Genomic DNA, 20,701 nt, shown 5'->3' on the forward strand with positions numbered 1-20,701 from the left:
CAAACTTCTTACTAGGAACATGCGTACCGTTCACCGCGAAAACAAAACACCAGCCTTTCCCTATGCGTTCCGTCACGCTCGGAGACCTATCAGAAACGCACCTGGCAATCGATAATGGTACAAAATACAAAGGTCCCGGTAAGCTCGAAACGGACAAACAGGGTTCCTAAAGGGGGGGTAAAACTCGAACTCGAACGTACAACGATTGCTCCAAATGCAAACTTTGTTCAACGATCCCGTTGATTCTACCAATGATCCCGTTTCAAGTACCTACTAGAGAAACGCTTAGTCGTTCGTGTTTATTTTAATTAAATGAATATTCCGTATGAAACTACTCTATTATCGAGATATGAACGAAATAAATATGATTTCATCGTTAAACGTATTATCGTTATGATTCGATTGGTTGTCGAAATAATTCTTGCCATGTTTTAACGTCTATGCTAATTGACGAGCCACGATCTTTCAGGCAATCGGAAAGAACCGCTCTAATCGACAAGTACACAAATTTGGTAAAAGTGGGCATGGACTTTTTAAAGGTCAGCCTACAAGAATTGGAGAAACTTGGACCAATCTACGAAATGTGAATATCACGAAAATCGGTTCGCACGGCAACGTTAATTTCCCTATTCGTTACTTGCAATTTTACATTTGCCAAAATCCGGTGCAAATTTGCCGAAGAATCCGAAGAGAATTTGCTACATATATACGCAGAAGTAAAAATACGCTTGTAAAAATGAAAATAATATTTTTTTAACTATACCTACGTAATAAATTACAACATTGTTGAACAATACTGTACTCCTTGATACAAAATAATCGTGGCCTACGCAAAAAAAGAATTATAGTATTTCGTGATTGAATTACGATTGAAATTTCCATACACGAAGATTGATAACGAGTTCGCAATCTTTAATTTATCGATCTTACGCTTCGAACATCTCCGCTATAAATCCTTTGTACTGTGTGTATACAGCGAAGAATGCTTTTACACGGTTCGACGCGTTAGCAAGCGGTGTTGCGATCAAACGGCGTAACGTGCTCCTATCGATGTAATTACGTGTATGATCGTTGATAGGTGAATTCAAAGGTTATCCATTTGCGCAGTCTTCGCCACGATAACAAAGAATGAAAGGAGGATTTAATAAGATAGTAAAGCGAAACACAAGACGCCAAACTAATCGAAAATCAACGATTCCATTACGACCACCTGTTAATTATTTCAAGTAAAAGAAACGCACGAGTGGCATGTTGACCAATGAGTCTCTATAAAAATAGTCATACGTATGTATGTATGTACATGTATAGACATTTTGTCGCGCACCGTCGCAGCGGGTACACAACGTTACCGAACGCAGCGACAAAGTAATAATGCCCATAACTAGATGTGCGACAATCGTGCGCGTTTACTTACTGCCACTAGAGTCATAGCTGCGAACCAAACGCAGATGCAACAATATTGCACGAAAAATTATTCCATCTATCTATCTTCCATTGCTTTGAAGCTATGGTTCCACTCATTCGCGTTCCGATATACTTATACATGTTAAATTACGTATAGACTGGTGAAACGCGCATGAAACGTAAAACACTCGCGCGACGGATTATAAAGACTTTGCGAAAACGAGGTGAAATTTTCTAGTTGTTTCGTTGAAGAGAGATTTTCTATCATCGTGTCATACGTCGTCGTAATTAGAATTTCCGTAGGATGAAGAAAGTGCTCGGAATAATATTAACGAAAACTGAACGTTAACACCACAACTGTAAAACGATGATTATTATCATGATCACAGCGATAAAAAAAAAATTGAACAAATTACTTCGACACGAGCATGGTAAATCCTGGGAATCCTGCAAGGACTCGTGCCGTTTGGTAGCAGGGCGTGGGAGACCGTCGACCAGCTGCTGCTGGATGTTGCTTCAAGGACCATTACACAATGGGACTGTATAGATATATGAACGTGCATGTTAAATAAGAAAGTCACGTTTTCGTGGGGTTTTTATGACTTTTATAGCTTTTATGGACGAGGAAGAAAAGAGAGGAATCGCTTTTCTTGAAAAAAAAAGACACACCCCTGAGTTAATTAATGCAACATTAATATCTATCCGCGAAGTTTTTTACGATTCAATAACGATCTATTAAATGGAAAGCAAGCAAAGAGAACGGATTATCGCGAGTCCATCAATCATTAATAACAAAACACAGCCAATCAACGTGAAACTGCAGGAAAGGTGACAAGCGATCAGTTAGTTGTTTGTGGAAGCGAAGGTGGTTGATAACTCGTCGCGCGGCATCCACCAATCTCGACGGTCGCGCGCACGCGAACGAATATTTATCGACTGCACACGCATACGCAGCACACTGATACGAGAAACGAAAAGAATAAGAATACGACTAAGCGACGGGACGCGACGTTCGGCTGCACTCACGCGAACAAGTTGGAGCCGGGTTCGTAGCGAGTGCGCTGGGATTCGATAAGAACGCCGTTTCTCACTTTCGACTAGCGGCAGGCGGGAGATTGTTGCTCGCGTTACGATTATACGTAAACCCGGAGAGAATGGTAATTTTCGGAAAATTTTCACCGCGCTACAACTTGGTCACGATGATTCGAAGCAAGGAAATAACGCATAAAACACGTTGCAATTCGGAATTACTTTATATATTATACAGTACCGAAAGAATAAAGTCGATTCGTTTTAATGGAACGTTAGCTTTGCAATCGTGGCTTTCGATTGTTCCGTCTTGCGAGCATGTAATACGAATCAACAAGCGTGTCTACGAGGAGGTTCTTCTTGCTTTCAGATACAAGGTAAGGCTCGCTGACGATGTGAAAAATGAATCAAGCCAACGTTCCACAACGTTAATTGTAACGTTGTAATACCATTTACCTACGAATCTCTTACTGCGGATAACGTAGAATATACGTGTATTCGTTGGTCGAATTGCATGGAAAACTATCGATACGCAATTGCGAATCGTACAAACGACGTTACGATTCATTTTTCGCAAAATATCCTGATCTTCGACTCGCAATAAAATAAATAAAAATAAAAGCAAGGCGCACCGAATTTCGTCTACTTAATTCGTACGTTTTTTACGTTTTCTAAAAACAAAAAATTTTATTTCAGTTCAGAATACCGAATACCGACCTAAACATTTCACAACTAGCCCTGTCTTTCGATCAATTTTATTTAACCTTTTAAAAACTCACTGATAAATAAAATATTTCTTCGTTTCATTAGATACTATAATATTATTTGTGGGATTTATGGGATATTAAGAGATCGATGCCGATGAAATTTTACAAACTAGTAACATCAACGAAACGTGGATATCAAGATATCAAAGAAATAAAGAGACAGTTTTCCTGGTAAGTGTTGCGATGCTAGAAAAACGGCACCTACTTGAAAGTTTTTACGCGAGTTTCTGAAAATAGGAAAATTCAGCAAGTTTGTATAAACAGGTTCCCATGAACGTTCACCAGCGGAAAAGTTATTAGTCAGCCGGCGATTAGCCTCGTGTAAAGCATTCGCATTACCGTGGCGCTCATTGCCATTTATCAGGAGAAAGAGCGACAGTGTACAGTGTACACAGTACACGGTACGGTCTTATGCCCGTAGAGAAAGAGTGGAAAGAGGGAGACGGAGAAAACGAATCGAATGATTAATAGATACGATCGCATTGACCTAACGTAGAGCGAGCCTTTCGCGTATATTCGCGATGCTGATGTCGCTCGTCTTGGGAAAAATCGGCATATCGATGCAACGCGACGAAGAAATACATAACAAGAATCACTGTCCGTGCTCGTGCCGCGGGAAATAATCGCTTTAGGCTAATTCGAATCCGCCTGCGCGAAACCATTTCCACGTGTCACTGTAAGAAAACAGCTTCGCGGTGGTCTTCTCACCACGAAAACAGTCGCTACTTTTCGCTCTCACCTTTTTTCCCGCAAGGTGTTTGACCAGGTCGCAACAGTTTCGCTTGTCTATCACTGGCCGCGAAAGATTGTCGGGAACGATAGCGAATTAAAGCGTATTTCTCTTCGGAGGGAGCACGCGTTTAATACTTGTGAGAAAGTTGCAAGTAGTTGAATAACTTTTCGTTCGTCGTTAGATTGCAAAATACTGATAGCATCGTGGACGGTATTGTGTCTCTTAACGAAGGATAAGGCACAAGTATTCTGGAAAATGATTGAAATAAGACAAATCCTTTGGAAATTCTATTGTACCATAATACGTAATGTAATAATAATACGTATGAAATAATACGATTGTAGAGGTTTGTGCGTAGAGGATGGTTGGTCGGTGAGGTTTAATGGACGAGATTGCTCGTTGTTGAAACCGTCGAATATATTTAAAATGATAAATTAGTATACGGATAATGTTGGCGAAGACGCTCGTACTAACCGATTCGCTAAGACAGTGTACAAGTCGTAAAATAGGATCCGACCAATGACTCGTTAATTAGATCGCTGATAATTCGTTGATAACTGGTTGATAACTGATCGACGACTGACTGTAACTCGTTCGGCCAAAATGCTTCAAAATATCATCACGAGAACTCTTAAAATAGCGATAAATTCTTAATATCGGCGATTCTGTGAAAACTTGTATCGCGCTCGATCCAACTAGACGCTATCGAACATAGATTTCTAATCAACCGCGTACAGAGATCCTTCCTGTGCTTCCTATCCATCGAAAAATTCCTTTTCCTGTGAGTCGAGCTTCTTGGAAATCTACATACTGCCACGCAGGATAGATCCTTTGGTGCTTTATAAGGGCTCGTGGCTGTCCTGCCATTGACTGACGGCACAATCCTCGATTCTTGCACGATACCGAGCAACAGCATGGATCTCCGAACGTCCACGTAACTGGCAGAGAGAAACGGAAAGGACGGAAAGAACGGATAGACGTACGGTAGCCAAAGACCTTAATTATGCGGTTTTACGCTATGCGTCAACAACAAGGAGAAAAGGGACGATACGGAGGTTAAGACGAATGCAAATGTCCGCGTGGCGTATAGGCTAGGTCGGTGTAAGCGACGTACAGGCAGAGATCTTGCCCTTTTAGTTAACAGATGCCGCGAGATACCGACTATCTATCGTCTTTCTTCAATGTCCTGCCTCGACTTAAAGGAGAAAACGGAACGATCGGAGAACAGGAGGAAAAAGTATCCGTATCCGATATCCAGCCATTCGAAAAACACGCGTGATTCGTGCGGTCTTTGGTAGCTCGTGGAAAACCTGATTGGGCACCAATCCGGTTTCATCAACAGTGAAATCGTTAACGACAATCGCACATGCATGAATTATCGTGGATCAAACCGAACGACGACGTCCTTGCCGGGGGTAAATTAACGCGCAATTTTTGCAAGAACGAAATCAGTCAGGTTTTTATCACAGGATCGTCAAATTTCCACGTTTCTTGACGAATGTCCTTAAGTCCTAATCTAACCGAGTGAACGGTAGAAAAGACGCTTGGCAGACTTTAGTATCATCGTACACGCGTATCTCAAGTTGCATGTGTGCATATGTGCACGTGTGCACGGAAGGCTCGTGTGGCCCCTGAATCGATGAAAGGGAACGAGGAACCGGTTGCAGGTCGATCGCACGTCGCATTCTAAGCCGTGCCTGATTTCGGCTATCTCTAGTAACTATTCTATATACGATATAGAAGAGCCGAATACCGACATTGAAAATCTTAATCGCAACGACTGTCGAAAATTTTAAAGAATCTTACGACTTGCAGCCACGTTATATGTATAGTACGCTACAAGTACATAATTAGAATTGTCTTCTTTCATCAGAATTCTGTATTCTGTATTCTGACAACGAGCGAAATGACAAGAACGCTACGTGATATTTTATATTATTGCGTAGCACTAACGATTTTAATGCGAGATGCTCTTCTACAGATAGAAAACACCTATACATCATGCTTAAGTAAATAAAGAGATATCAATTATATTTCGAAATAATAAATATTGCGTTAGTATAATTTGAATATAATCTATAAATATAATTTAAATGATAGAGACGTTTCAAACGACAACAATTAGAAAATAAGATATAATAGGCAATGAAAGCATATGATAGCAATTTTTACCTTAACAAATGGATAATATTTTCCTGAGCCAAGTTCCCCAGACTCGACAAACAAAGTCAAGAAAGCTATTTACTAGAGTGATTTATTAACTTACCTAATATGATTATATTTTTGATAATTATTTCATTAGTGTCATAATTCAAACCCCTACCGATGAACATTTTCAAATTATTATTTATTTCATTGAACAAGCTCTTATTTAGGAGAATTTATGTTATCGTATAATGTACGATGTATAATATTATACATCATCGGTGCAGAACGTGACAGAACAATTGGGACATGTTTCTAATTTTCTACACACCGAATATAAAATATAATATTAACACAATCTCCGTTTTACTTGATTCGAAAACATTCTATATTATAAACTATTCGTTCGTTTGAATTGAATTTTTAAGAAGGAGCAAAATGTTAACCTATCAATTGCGAGTTAGGCTCGCGAAAGTGAATTGGCGCAGGGACGACGCGCGCATGGTTTTGTGTGAAAGCACGTCAAGTCCGGGGCGAATCGTTTCCTAAGGAGAGAGAGAAGAGAAAGCCTGAGAACATAAGAACGGCGGGGATAGTCTGCAGAACTGCCGCCATGCCGCATTCAGAATATCTCAACGCCAAGTAACAGACTCGAGGCGAGGTCCTCGGTACGCTCTCGGAAGCGACTGCCAACTTGTCTCGATCGGAGAACGTTCCAGAACGTAATCCCGTGATATCAAATCCTTTATTATTCTCTCTTTTTTCTTTTTTACCCGATAGATGCAACGTCTCGAATAAAAATCGCGTCAAGGTTAAAATTTCGAAAAATCGATTCGCGTTAATTCGTATCGATTATCTCCGACAATTGCTAGCATAATAACTAATTGTAAGATTAACAGCGGAAAAGAAATATGAAATATGTATTCAATCAAAATAACGTATTTTAATGCAAAATGATACCGAAGAATTCACCTTTGTGTATAGAGGTTAAGGAAGGAATATAAAATGGAATTTGTTATGCAACAGTGTCGAATGATCGGAGTTTGCATTTGTCTGCGTGTCGCTACTATTCGGTTTTACCAACTTTCTTTGGTCGATTGCCCTGTACCGACCGCACGTTCTTCCCGCCTAAGTATGTACTGTACTAAGGCCTAAGACAGTCTTACGTCATCGCCTACACAGATTTACGCGGTACAGAAAAGTGAAAATGAAAATTCACTATGAGGAACGTCCGAAAGATCTTAAACTACTCTGCATTGTTTACATTTTATTCTAGATACGAGTATTATTATTAATTTTATTGCATTTTTATGCGAATTATATTAACTTGAAACTCGATAAAATCTTACATTGCAAAATCCGATATCGTCCTTCTTAGCCACATAAGCTACAAGTTTCTTATTAACGTATCATATATATAATCAACATATATAACTTGTATTCTTCTTACTCAATTGTATTATTCAATTATTCAAATATTAAATACGCATGATTACATTTAACGCTAATGTTAAACTAATAGTGTTATTTACATTTATTAGTATTGTTATTTGTATCGTAATATGTATCTATATTACGTTAGATCCAACGAGAATGTACATACATACTTTGCGAAAAATGATTTACTTTCTCATTTGTGGGTGCCTAACTTGCAAAATATACGTATGTTTCTGTATTTATATACAGTGATGTAAACAAATTTTCGCAATTTCTCGTCGTGTCACGATAAATAAGGAAATATGTATATATATGTACTAAGTACTTTTATTGTTTGTTGCTGTATATTACTTTTTACTTTCACCGTATCGTAGAGGATCAGCCTGTTTGAAAAATCAAATAGAACTGACAACGAGCTACCCGCCAATATGGCATCGTTTCCAATATGGCGTCGAGTCATTTGCCAATACTGTTTTTCACTTTGTTAACTACGAACAACTGCCGCAATATTTATTTAATCGAGTCTTTAAGGAATAGAGTCCTTTCTGTGCTCAGATATATTTAATATACTTAATAATTAATTGAATTGTACATGAGAAGGCCCTCTATATACCTACATGTTTTTTATTCCTTTATTTGTTGTAACATAATGAGAAGTTGCGACAACTTTTTTCATACCACTGTACATGCATATAGGAAATTTAGATATAATATATATATGCAATATATATATATATATATATATATATATACGAAATGCACATATACGTATACAAGATTTCTGCTTACGTTCCATTGCTTTGGTACTTGGGTTTATAAAAATATCAACTAGCGGTATAGCGGAATTAGCGGTATAAAAATAAGACGATAACAAGCAAAAGTTTTTAGGCCAAAAATTGTCGTATATAAGGGAAAATAAAAACTGTCGTTTGCAAGAAAAGAATGAAAAAAGAAACGGGAACGCGATACATCGGATGTTTACGCGCACACAAGGGAAGGAAGACTCGTTTCCTGGAAAGCGGGGTTGGGCACCTGTCCCTCAGGGACTAGCAACTTTAAAGTACACTCTTATCGGTGGTATGGAAATTGAGCACCACTGTGACAGTAACATAACCACTAACCACGTGTATTCGAGCAAGCTAACATACACATATACATACGTGAAGAATATATAAAGTACTGAAATAAGTTTCTTTTTAGATAGCAATAAATAAGAAAATAATTCAATTTTCACATGTACATAGAATGAGAATTTTAATCTCATGGGTAAAAATAATAGTATTAGTATGTTTTTTTTTTTTTTAATGCTAGTATCCTGCATGCGCGTATAAAAGACAAAAACAAAATGAAAAGGAAGAAATTATTGACAAATATTCGTTTGGAGAAATAAAGAGGCGTTGAGCAGCAAGAGAGAAGGGAGAGTACTACAACCACTGACACGGTCAATATTTTTGAGACAGGTAGTAATTGAAAGCAAGCACGGCAATGTCCGACATCGCTTCGGAATACTAATTATACGAACGAAATCGTTCGTTAATCTTTCAACGGTTTGACCTCGTTGATCAAACGTTTTATAACACGTTTCACGGAGGAAACGTTTGAAAAATATGCCGAATGTCAGTTAAGAGCAAGCGTCTAACGCGCCGGCGCTCGGCGTTGTTTCGTGACCTGTTGCCTAGCAGCGACATGTGGGGAACAATGACTTCAAACCGACTCCTGACCGAAGTGCGCGTAATGTCCTCGAATAAAATGTGATATTACACTTACCGGACACCGCAGGAAAGAAAACAAGGATGAGCAGAGGCAGAAGAAAACACGCCATCGATGCGTAATCCAATTTTCGCTGTGGCAACATGATGCCGTGAATTTTATCCACACACATCGAGTAGACACACACTCATCGGGACCCGGGCGCACACACTAGAAACAACCAACACTTCGGTGCACTTCAGTATAAAATCCGCGTACCGTCACTTGACCACGCACATCGTCCGAAATCTATGTCACCTCCGATACGTCCAACAAAAATGTGTACACGTTCACGCGAGGCAATACGAGAAAAAAGCATGCGGCAACCATATACGAACACGACCGCGTCCGAAACACTTCTGGGATCCCTATTGTTCGCTTAACGCGCTGAAAGTAGTTCCTCAATGCGCGCGCACCTGCCTTCTACAGCTGTATCACTCCGCCACCATAGGATGGCTGACCACATGAGCCAATAAAGATGCAGCTCGAACGGAATGAGGCCGTAGCGCGCATTTATTACACTTTAGCTACACGATAACTTATTCGATATTCGATTCAACTTTTTCATGCTACGATCAAAAATAGGACGTGAAATAATTTTTACTAATATCGCAATGTCGCTCGATATTATGATCGATATACGGGCAACACTGAAAATTAAATTTCATTTGATATATAATAATGGTTTTATTTCATACGTTATTGTTAAAAATGCTTTGAAATATGCTTGGTTATACATTTTTATAAACGTAAAAGTATCGTCTATTTAAACAAGATTTCAATCGATTATTTCCATCTCATATATATCTGGAGCTAGTGAGTCGTATCTTTTGTCCCTAATATAATATAGGTATTCTTAATCAATTGTCTTTGTTACGGTAGATGATAGGTATGATATAGTACTTGTAATTAATTCCATCTTTTCGCTGCACCACTCTGCGTGTGAACGAGCAGTCTAACGACGGCGATTTAATTGTTTCGTTATCAAGGTTGTTAATTAAAGCATCCGCACGTGTAATAACGAGGTAACCATTAAGCTGCTTTCTTGTTACTTTGTTTCTTTCTTTTTTTTCAAATTACCATTGGACGTGTTTTACTCATTGTCAGTTTCACGAATTCGAGTCGCAAATGTGAATCGAATTCCTGATTCTCGACCGGATTGAAATCTAACACCGTGGCGCGTGATGCTTCTCTAGAATTCAGGCGGCAAACGGAACGCAACGAACGTGGTCAGTTATAAAGTACCAAGACGCCGCGCCGCGCCACGCCGCGCCGCGCCGCGCCGCGCCGATGTGTATGAAGCCCCGTCAAGTACTGGCCAAGCATGTCTGATCATTAATTAACCTTCCAGCGGTTGATTGCGTGTAACGCGAATTTCATCGGCAGCGTAGCAGTGGTCGCGCCAAACGCGGCTGCTGCCTTAACGAATACAAATGCGGAATTATAATTATAATTCGGTGCCCTCTCCTTAAGTCCATTCAACGGACCAAGATTTACGAATTGCTTTCCCCTTTGTGTTCCCGAAGGCACGCAAGATACACGCACGAAACTGTAAATACGACGGTCGTTAGTTTTTATTAATGGGACGATTAACACCATCATCGAACCACCAACATCCTCGAGCGATGTATCGTCGCGTAAGATGAAGAGCAACAGGGTAACAGTATTTTCGTTTGCTCGCATATTATTATGACCGCATATTGTATTAACTGTTGATGCTTTGATTAAAAGACCCTTGGTTTGTGCATATTTTATGTTTCCTTGTTAAATTAAAATAAAGATCGAGCCTCAGTTGCTAAAACGATTCAAAATAAAAAATAATGTAATTTATTATTTCTCGTCTTTTATTCTTGTGAACAGTAGCGTTTCATCGCTTTCTTCTTTGATATACAGTAACAACCATAACGCTTTATCTACTCGTTGGATTTTGATTTCTTTCTCACGGTTTGAAATATAGTTAAGTATTTCGTTAAGAATTAAATTCTTAAGACATTTTAAATAAATAATACAAAGACTAACAATAAGACTAGAACTATTATACTTTCATTCATGCTATTCTTTCATGATGTATTCTCATCAATCAAATCTTAAGAGATTTTTAACTTTTAAACGCTAGTATATATGTAAAGATAAAATAGTAGAATTTATTGTACAGAGATTAAAGATCGATATAACACTGACGATAAGTTAGTAATATCCCTAATTAAGCATGTTTTTTGTAACGATATTAACGAAAACATATTCATTAAAAGATTAAAAATTGATATATTAGGTAACTGTTTATAAATTACACGTTTACGCTTTACGCTTTACGCTTTACGCTTTACGCTTTACGCTTTATGCTCTGCGCTTTACGCTCTGCGCTTTACGCTCTGCGCTCCACGGTTTACGCGTGACACCTAGAGCAAACAGTTGTACGTAATGTCGTTACCAGGACAACGCCAAGTATCCAGTCGATAAACTGGATTACTTGGCAAGTTTCTGTGTGAAATCATGTCTGACCCGTTAGCGCCCACTATAGAAGACAAACTAAACGATTTGAATAAAAAAATCACCGAGATCAAGAAAAAGATCCAACTATCAGGTAAATTTACGTAGATAAACGATATTGTGGAAAATAGTAACGTTACGGTCTGTTTGCTTAATCTGGTCTAATATTCACATATTTGCTACGACGTTTGTAACGTCGTTCGTATAACGTCGTTTGAGAAAAGAAAACAATTCGCTGGCGTTTATTTCCCAAGCAAGTTGCCGATTGCATACAGAGATACATAAGAACACGTTTAACCGGAAAGACTACAAGTTCAAAAAAAAAAAAAAAAAAAACGTTCGTGTCACATAAGTGGCTTCTTCAAGAAGAAAAAAGAACATTTCTACTGGCATATCGATATATACTAGCTATCAAAATGCTAATTACAAAGTGAATATTCCAGCGAGCGTTTCTATTAAACGTAAACTAGCAAATATCGGTTCGGTTCACGAACTCGCCAACTCGAGCATTTGTATAAAATATTATTTCCCATCTTACGGCATCTATCCAACGACTTTTTCGTTGAAACATTTTTTATTTTATCGTCGTATTTTGTTTTCATATGTCGGATTAAGGTCGAAATTTTGGGCGTTCGATGAACCTTCACTCAACTCAAATTTACCATCGCGGATATAGCTGATGTTTATTGGTACAAATGTGGGTACTACAAGAGGCTATGAGTAACAGCGGCGATAGGATGGTCGAGATGTTGGTGACAACGAATTCAGGTTCGATAACGAATCCACGGTCCACGGGATGACGAGTGCAAACGTAATACACGATTCGGATAACTCTCTCGATACCTCAATCAGCAATTCGCCCAACGACTAATTAACTAACTAACTAACTCGTAATCCAAATGAAACTGACCTTATATAGTTCTTTTCCCACCCCTTGGGTCAATCTCTGTTTCTGAGGAGAGCTGCACAACTATTTCCTACTTCCGTTATTACACGTCCCTCCCGTGACCGTGGGTACGTTCGGTGACCCATTATGTCACCTCGAGCCCAAACCCATCGTCATAAACCTTAAGTTCCCGCGCAACTATTTCTTCGTTTATTGTCGTCGTTGTCGTAAACATCTGGATCGGAGTATTGGGTTTTTCCGAACATTCTAAAGAAAGGTCCCGATGTCCTTTCATCTTCGACATATATATTAAAGTTAAACTTTTTTTTTTATTTATTAAAATTTACAATCAATTCTCGTATTGAGAATTTTCAGTAATTTTTTCTGGCGTGGCGCAGTGACATGGCTAATTATTTATATGTCGGAGAAGCGTCAGGAATAGGGTTGTGGGCGTTTGCTAGATCTTCATTGGAATTGGCCATCGCTGTGTTATAACGAAGATACGGCCTGATACTACGAGTATGGACACTACCGATTCGACAATCAATCGTTTTATAGCGGGTCCTCGGGCTAACTGGACTTGTGCTGTGTACGTGCCTCACCATCAGGTATTCATTGTCCGAATTGTCTCTATTGGTATTTCTTTCTATTGGTATTTCTTTTAATGAGGGTCATACTATAACTCCACACCTTTGTTAGGCGAAGCGCCCGTCCCGTTGACCGCGGCTACGTTCGGCTACTGAGGGTCGCCTTGAGCCCAAGTTTATTATCACAAATCGCAAACAAGTACAATTGGGCCGAATGGCGGCAAATTGTTTAATTACGGCTGTAAGCTTTAATTACAATTTTACGGATTTTCCCGAAGTTCCAGAGAGAAGGCTCCGGTGTCCTTTCATCTCCGACATATATATTGCAAAAAAGATCGTATGCGGAAAATGCACAAACAACATTCGGTATATTTGCAAAAAATGTGCTCAATAGATATGATTACCGTGTACCGTTAATGTTATTGTTACTTTTTTTAGTGATAATTTAAAAAAAGACTTTTTATTTATTAATAATTTATTTAAATGCGAAGCCTAATATCGTTCCTTTCAGACTTAATTTGAATAAATCGATTTTTTTAGAGAAAAATGCGTATTTTCGTTCACCCGTCAATTTGACGGGTCCCGTAGAGATAGGTATACTACATACAGATTTCAAAAATTAGAAAGCCTAGGAAAAAATAATTTTGTGTATAAATTCTTTAAATGAAATGATTAATTTACGATGCAAAATGGTTAAAATCGGTGCTATGGTTTTTGAGATATTTCATTACCTGAATGAACAATAATCCTAACGAGTTTCTCGACTTGAAAGATGTTTTGTGGCAATGTGGCAATTAAGGGCCCTGTTAAGGGTCTTGTTAATGGCCTTGTTAAGGGTCTTGACGGTAAAGTAAAAGTGCTAAATTTTATGGCAATTGCTTAGGCTTATCGAGGGAATCGAGGGATGGATTTTGGTATATGGTAAGGTGACGGAACGTAACAGTATAAGTAGGTGAAGTAAATCGTTCAATGGTACTGTAGCTAAGGTGAATAGGTTGTACCATTAAAGAAACGATTATCCTACGATCGTACGTTCTTAGCAGTCATTTAGAAGGACGGTATATAACTTGATATTTTCCTTAAACAAGTTGGGTCTCTTGTTCTTTGAGTTATAAACGTTTACCTTGGATGAACATTTTATGGCTAGATATTCGTGAGAAATATCTAATATCTCGTCGAACGAAGTTGATTTGTCATTTGGACGCGACACGATATTCCTTAGCTGTAGATATAGGTACGCAAAGCCGATATAAAAAATCGTTAGTAAGTGTTAATAACCAAGTATGTGTCTTATGTTGGCAGAGGGACAAAGAAAAGCGACTTTCGAAGAATACGAAGCTAAGAAGCACGAGTACGCGGAGAAAATCGCAACTCTCAAGCGAAGCGTCAAAGAACTCTACGTAGAATATGCAAACATACGGAACGTAATTATGGAATGCGACGATTAAAAAAACATTGATTAAGTAAATCGTTATACATGTGTGTGTGTGTGTGTGTGTGTGTTATTTCAGAACGAGGGAAAATCAGAGGGCAAAGTAAGCCGCAAATCTTTGGCTTGTGAGAAAAAACGCAATTTAGATGAGACAATTACTAAAATGCAAGAGGACAATACACGCTTAAGAAAGAAGCACGATCTAATTAAGTACGAACGTAAGAAGGTGAGCAACGCGATATCAATCTCTTAAAGATTAGACTGGCGCGAATGTATCTTATATCCATAGAAGCGTAAATATTCCTTAGCGACAGCAGAGACTGCACTCGTTGCTGGATGAATATAGTAAATTAACGAGCAATAAGATGCAGAAGATATTTAAGGAGAAGATGGAGAATCCGTTGCGAAACGTGAGTTGGAACAATACAGATAAACATCGTCAGAGCATCCGTTAGAGTTACGTTTATATGATGACAGAAAATTGTTAAACTGGAAGTACGTTTGGAGCATATCAGGATGATGCAAATCAAAGCGAACATAGCACGAATGAAATATCGGTCGATGTGCTCCGATCTGAAACAGAAATCTGTGCTTTATGCGTCTTCGTTGAAAAGTCTGGAAGATGAAATAAAGGAGCAAGAGAATGAAACGAAACGTCTGGAGGCAAGGCGTCGTTTTAATTGTATCGAGATAATTCCTTTCTTTCGTAAGACATAATATTACATTATCTATGCACAGAAAGCGAAAGAAGAAGCTATTACGTTAAAGGATAATATGCAGGAAACATTGATAAAAGAAGAAATCGAGGTTACAAATTGTAGCAAAGAGCGTCATGCTGTTCTTGAAGAATACAGGTACGATCGATGAAAGTTGAGGTAAATCCGTGTAAAATCTGGTGAACAATGATGAAAAATATTCTAGAGTAGAGTGCGAAGGCCGCTTATTCGTGCGCTAAAGTATCTTATTCGGACGCAATTCTTAGATTTAATCGGCATTTAATCGGCAGTAAATTAAAGGAAAATGTATTACGACCAGGCAACGCGTGTTAGAGCGAAAAACGGAACTCGAGCGTTTGGAAAAGATGATATTCCATTCGCGTCCGCGAGATGATTTTGACACACGTGGAGAAAGCCATGTACAGCATGCGGAGGACATTACCAAGGACGAGGTGACACGACTCGAAGAGACGTTCGCCAAGCTGCGCAGTGCCACCGGAGTGTCCAGATCCGAAGACGTTGTGAACCGGTTTCTGGGTCAGCGAGCGACTAAGGATAATCTGCAGAAAATGCGGCTGGCCACGGAGCAAGAGAAAATGGCTTTAGAAAAGCAGAGACTGCAGCTTATCGACGAAATGGAAATGAGAAAGTTCTCTGAAACGAAGGACGCGGAACAGTGAGTTTCCACCTGTTTCTATATATTCGTCAAGGATATTGTATTGTACAGACACCGTGTATGTCAGAAATGCGGAAGAAACGGAGAAACTGAACCGTCGCATCGACCAACAGCGATCGCGCCGATTAGAAGCAGACGCGAGAAGGCAGAAGATGGAAGATCTATTGCAAGCAATTACCATGACATTGCGGAACGTGTGCGACAAATTTCGAGTGAGTAATTACAGCATCCTCTCGTAATATTTCACTATTTAACGAAACACCATGTTGTCTAATCTTTTGGTAAGAAAAGCTTTATCGATATAGAATTGAATTTCTGGAAATGTTCATTTCGCAACAGAGATGTTGCAAGTTTTTCATACTGCGAATCGTATAAATTAACGTGAGAAAATTCTGATGGCACTGTTTCAAGCCGCCAATAATTATCAATAATTATCCTATACTTGAAAGATTTTCAATTAACGTATATTCGTTCGTGAAACAAAGAAATATGTCGATGAATTGACAGGCCGAAAAAATGAAATCTCCTGTAAGCGGCTATGTGGTGTTAAAATGGTCGATGGAAATACCATGTAAATCCCTAATTAAATTAGTAAAAGCAGATTGAATGGTGGTCACAGGAATGGAGCCGCTTCGAGTTTTCATAGCCATTATATTGTCTCTGAAGATTTAGCACCGCCAACCTGCGAGTCGTTGACCAATCAACTTCCTTGAACGATCCCCGTCTGCAATTCTCACCTTAAGAAGCTGCTGTCCCACCGCGTTAACACCTTCGAACCTGATCGAAAGTAAACACTTCGGTAGCACGTCGAACCACGAGAAAACCAATTATTGATTCAATCGATCTCGCTAGTACGTGCTGCCCTTAGTCGTTAACTCGTCCTACGATCCTTTCTTTCGGTCCTCTTACTAGCTGTAGCTGTACAAATATCCAGGACAAAGAAGAAACATCTTCTCTTAGAAACCAACCTAACCCCAATATCACCATCATCCAATAACGATCGTTTCTTCCAGAATTATAATATTTTTTCTTTAAACGATATTTCACAGGATAAAATCTGCTTTATCGCAGGAAAACCGATACTATTGTACTAGTACTAATCGAGTACTGATATAATATAATAATAATAATAATAATAATAATATAGCGATATTTTCTCGCATCTTTCAGGATATAATCGATACGTTGCCTGAAGAATCAAGCGAAATTCAACACCCTTTGCAGCTCTTAGATCTAATAAATGAGAAGCTAACTAATACCATTGAAACTTTCGGCGGTCGAGACAAGTATTTGCAAGTATTGCAGGAAATATCGATTGACAAGGTAAACTATACGTTTCAACTCGTTGAATATCGCACAAGTAGTTGCCAAAAGTGTAATTAGAAATAAAGTGTAACAAAATGAATCTCTAATGTACTATTTAGTCGTTAGTCGATAGTCGATAGTCCAAGTTCTTTCATAATCTAAACACTTACTATCGATAATGAATAATATTTCGTTTTAAGGAATTTCGTCTCATGTTGCTTGTATAATCGAACGGTAATTTATAATTCTGTAAACGTCTACATAGATATTAATCTATTCGTTATTTAGTTGGAAACAGTATCGATTACGACTAACTCGGTGGAGGGAAAAGCAGCACGCATAGATGGAGGGCCACTTTTCCCACGATTTCCATCCACAATGACACCGGCGACGTTGCTTTCCGAAGACGAAGAGGATATACCAACTAGAAATACTCTCAAGAAACAGGCACAGCAACTGGTTGATATTAAAAGTCGTCGAAAAGCATTTACTTTCAGGAAATGAACTTTCTTATGTATATTACTATATTCGTCTAATTTTATGCCAACAATTATCCTATCTCGATATATGCTCGCTCAATTTTATTTTCTACGTAACAATATTTCCTTGTTCTTCTCTATATTTCTTCATTTTCTTTTAAGATTAACAATAATTCATATGTCAGAGAAGCGTCAGGAATAGCGTCAGGAGTTGTGGGCATTTTCTAGATCTCCATTGGAATGGCCATCGCTGTGTTATAACGACGGTACGGCCTGATACTACGAGTATGAACACTACCGATTCGACGATCAACAGCGGCGATTAGGCACTCGCGATACTAGTGATAATGGTCTTAGGTTCGATAACGAATCCACGGTCAACGGGAGGATAGATATATTTGCTTCAACTCAAACGTGTACTGATCGTAAGGCGCTATTCCCTTCCTCGAACGACGCCACCGAGGAAAACTATGGTGGAATGTGTCTATGCGCACGAGATCCTCGGACAGACGTCGCTGTTGATCGATCGATTTGGGACAAAAGCTGCCTGTCCGTTTGCACAAATCTTAATTGCCGGAAAACCCAGGTTTTATAACGGGTCCTCGGGCTAACTAGACTTGTGCTATGTGTATTCATTGTCCTAAGGAACCGTTAGCATGTTTTACTGTCCGATACCTCTATGGGTAGTTCCTTTAATGAAGGTCATAACACCGCTCCGCACCTTTGTTAGACGGAGCGCCCGTCCCATTGACCGCGGCTACATTGGGCGGCAGGCTGTCACCCCGAGCCAAAGCTCACCGTCACTAATCCCGGACAATTACCATCGGCTTGGATAACTGCGATTGTTTCATTTCGGCTATAGTAGACTCTAGATCACAATGTTAGGGGGTTATTATCCTGAAGTTCGTCTCCGACATATATAACAGTACTACAAGTTGAATATAAACAACATTATTGTATCGTTGTATTGTTTATTATGTTGTTAAACAACACTATTACATTCCTTTAACATCCCCTGCACGCATTTTAAATTAGTAACTGCATATTACTGACATCTAGTACCTGGTATACCAACTAATAGTATATAATCCAATATTATCGCTCAACGATAGATTTATTCCATGCACTACCGTATCGAAAGAAATGCTCTAAAGATTCACGGAATTCCAAACTATCGCCATCTCTCCGTCCTTTAAACGCTATGCTTTTATTACTGCTGTCCACTGATTTTTGACATACTTGTAAGTACGTATTTACAAAAATTCGTATTTGCGCTAAATTTAAGGAAGATGGGTAAAAAGCGTAAAACTCGGGATGGAAATAGCGACTCTGAATACGATCCAGCTCCTAAACATCTTCATATTGCTCACATCAAAAACCAAGAGAAACGTTTAATTATTATCTTAGAAAACGCTCAATTAGAATCGGTTAAGGTAAGGTTATATTTTAAAAATATATTCCAAACCTGTATTATTACACTTTGTCTTCCTGAACTTGTACCAATGAATTTATTTATCGATTAGTAACAGAATTTTCAATTCATTATCAATGTAATTGTATTCGGGGCAGATATGTATAAAAGTCATTAAGAAATTGGTTTCATTGTAAACGATATAATAATTTTATAACGACCAACTTTATTTAGGTTGGAAATAGTTTTCAGTTATTGAATTGTGACGATCACGTTAATATATTAAAAAAGAATAATCGTGATCCTGGCATGTGCCGACCAGATATTACTCATCAATGTTTATTAATGTTAATGGACAGCCCGTTAAATAGAGCTGGACTTCTGCAAGTTTATCTCCATACGGAAAAGAATGTTTTGATAGAAGTAAATCCACAAACCAGGATACCAAGAACGTTTAAACGTTTTGCTGGTCTTATGGGTAAATATAAACGATGAATTTCTACGAATATTGAATAAATACAAAGAACATAAGGAGAAACACGATAAGTCATGTTTTGTGTTTTACAGGTGAGCAGTTGTAAAATTCAGTATGTCGACGAGCAATCCCATGTTACCACGATTGCCTCTGTATATGATTTTAAGGCTAATCCATAGTTTTAGAAATATCGCTCCTTTATATAGCTATATTTCTGAGATTTTTATCGAACCTTGTCGATCTATTGATTGTTTTCAAAAGGCTTCCCATTTTTAATTGTGTCCTATTAAAATGTTCTTTTTAACGATGTATTTTGGCTGCATTTTTAAAGATGATTTTACTTATCGGGTGTTTTTCCTGTGATCTTTGTACAAGACTGTGTTTTATATTAATTTCTTTCGTATTTTGCAGTGCAATTGTTACATAAATTCAGTATTCGTGCCTCTGATGGTCCGATGAAATTATTAAAAGTAATTAAAAATCCAGTTACCGATCATCTGCCAGTTGGCTGTCGTAAAATTGCAATGTCATTCAGTGCAAATAAAGTACAAAATCCACGAGAATTAGTTCCCCCTGATGAACCAATAGCCGTTACGGTAGGAGCAATGGCACATGGACAGGTAAACTTTACAAGTGTCAAATACGATACATCGTTATATGTTATGTCTTATTTAGTTTGACCAATTTATTTATTAGTAATTGAAATTACAGGTAAAGCCAGATTATATAGAAGATACTATATCTATAAGCAACTATCCACTATCTGGTGCTTTAACATGTAGCAAATTATGCTCGGCGTTTGAAGAAGTTTGGGGAATAGTATAGTAACAAATTGACAGTATACGTGCGTCATTTACATATGCGATTTAATTCTCGAGTTTCATTTATTTTTCTATTATTTATAAGCAACTTCTGTGTAATTGTGAATAAGAATACAAGAAGAAAATAAAATGACGTGTAAAAATGAATAAAAATATCGT

General features: G+C 38.3%; 3 protein-coding genes across 3 annotated transcripts in view; 2 read left to right on the forward strand and 1 right to left on the reverse strand.

The window, feature by feature from the left end:
• LOC117234854 (neurogenic locus Notch protein) overlaps positions 1 to 9,611 on the reverse strand; it is a 182,864-nt gene extending 173,253 nt beyond the window's left edge. Inside the window, exon 1 of the mRNA XM_033496461.1 lies at positions 9,283 to 9,611. Coding sequence (XP_033352352.1) covers positions 9,283 to 9,397 — 115 coding nt within the window. The 5' untranslated portion in view covers positions 9,398 to 9,611. The remainder of the gene's footprint in view (positions 1 to 9,282) is intronic.
• A 5,303-nt stretch (positions 9,612 to 14,914) lies between these two features.
• Positions 14,915 to 17,860, forward strand: LOC117243343 (coiled-coil domain-containing protein 151). The gene is made up of 7 exons (XM_033510737.1): positions 14,915 to 15,322; positions 15,398 to 15,513; positions 15,695 to 16,051; positions 16,119 to 16,286; positions 17,101 to 17,155; positions 17,222 to 17,374; positions 17,645 to 17,860. The coding sequence occupies exons 1-7, from the start codon at positions 15,176 to 15,178 to the stop codon at positions 17,858 to 17,860; spliced, it is 1,212 nt and encodes a 403-aa protein (XP_033366628.1). The 5' UTR covers positions 14,915 to 15,175.
• Positions 17,861 to 19,029: 1,169 nt separating this feature from the next.
• Positions 19,030 to 20,688, forward strand: LOC117238122 (ribosomal RNA small subunit methyltransferase NEP1). The gene is made up of 4 exons (XM_033502805.1): positions 19,030 to 19,268; positions 19,481 to 19,724; positions 20,133 to 20,341; positions 20,433 to 20,688. The coding sequence occupies exons 1-4, from the start codon at positions 19,125 to 19,127 to the stop codon at positions 20,544 to 20,546; spliced, it is 711 nt and encodes a 236-aa protein (XP_033358696.1). The 5' UTR covers positions 19,030 to 19,124; the 3' UTR covers positions 20,547 to 20,688.
• The last annotated feature ends 13 nt before the right edge of the window (positions 20,689 to 20,701 follow it).

The sequence above is a fragment of the Bombus vosnesenskii genome, unplaced genomic scaffold (genome assembly GCF_011952255.1).
Source record: "Bombus vosnesenskii isolate JDL3184/JDL3185 unplaced genomic scaffold, Bvos_JDL3184-5_v1.1 scf7180000013262, whole genome shotgun sequence".
Lineage (NCBI taxonomy): Eukaryota > Metazoa > Arthropoda > Insecta > Hymenoptera > Apidae > Bombus > Bombus vosnesenskii.

Bases quoted from the DNA above. Each gene is read 5' to 3' on its own strand.
- LOC117243343 (XM_033510737.1), top strand. From the start codon at position 15,176: ATGATGCAAATCAAAGCGAACATAGCACGAATGAAATATCGGTCGATG. The intron at 15,514-15,694 runs GTACGATCGATG...TATTACGACCAG, and splicing joins GCTGTTCTTGAAGAATACAG to GCAACGCGTGTTAGAGCGAA. The intron at 16,287-17,100 runs GTAATATTTCAC...GATATTTCACAG, and splicing joins AGTAATTACAGCATCCTCTC to GATAAAATCTGCTTTATCGC.
- LOC117238122 (XM_033502805.1), top strand. From the start codon at position 19,125: ATGGGTAAAAAGCGTAAAACTCGGGATGGAAATAGCGACTCTGAATAC. The intron at 19,269-19,480 runs GTAAGGTTATAT...AACTTTATTTAG, and splicing joins CTCAATTAGAATCGGTTAAG to GTTGGAAATAGTTTTCAGTT. The intron at 20,342-20,432 runs GTAAACTTTACA...TTGAAATTACAG, and splicing joins GAGCAATGGCACATGGACAG to GTAAAGCCAGATTATATAGA.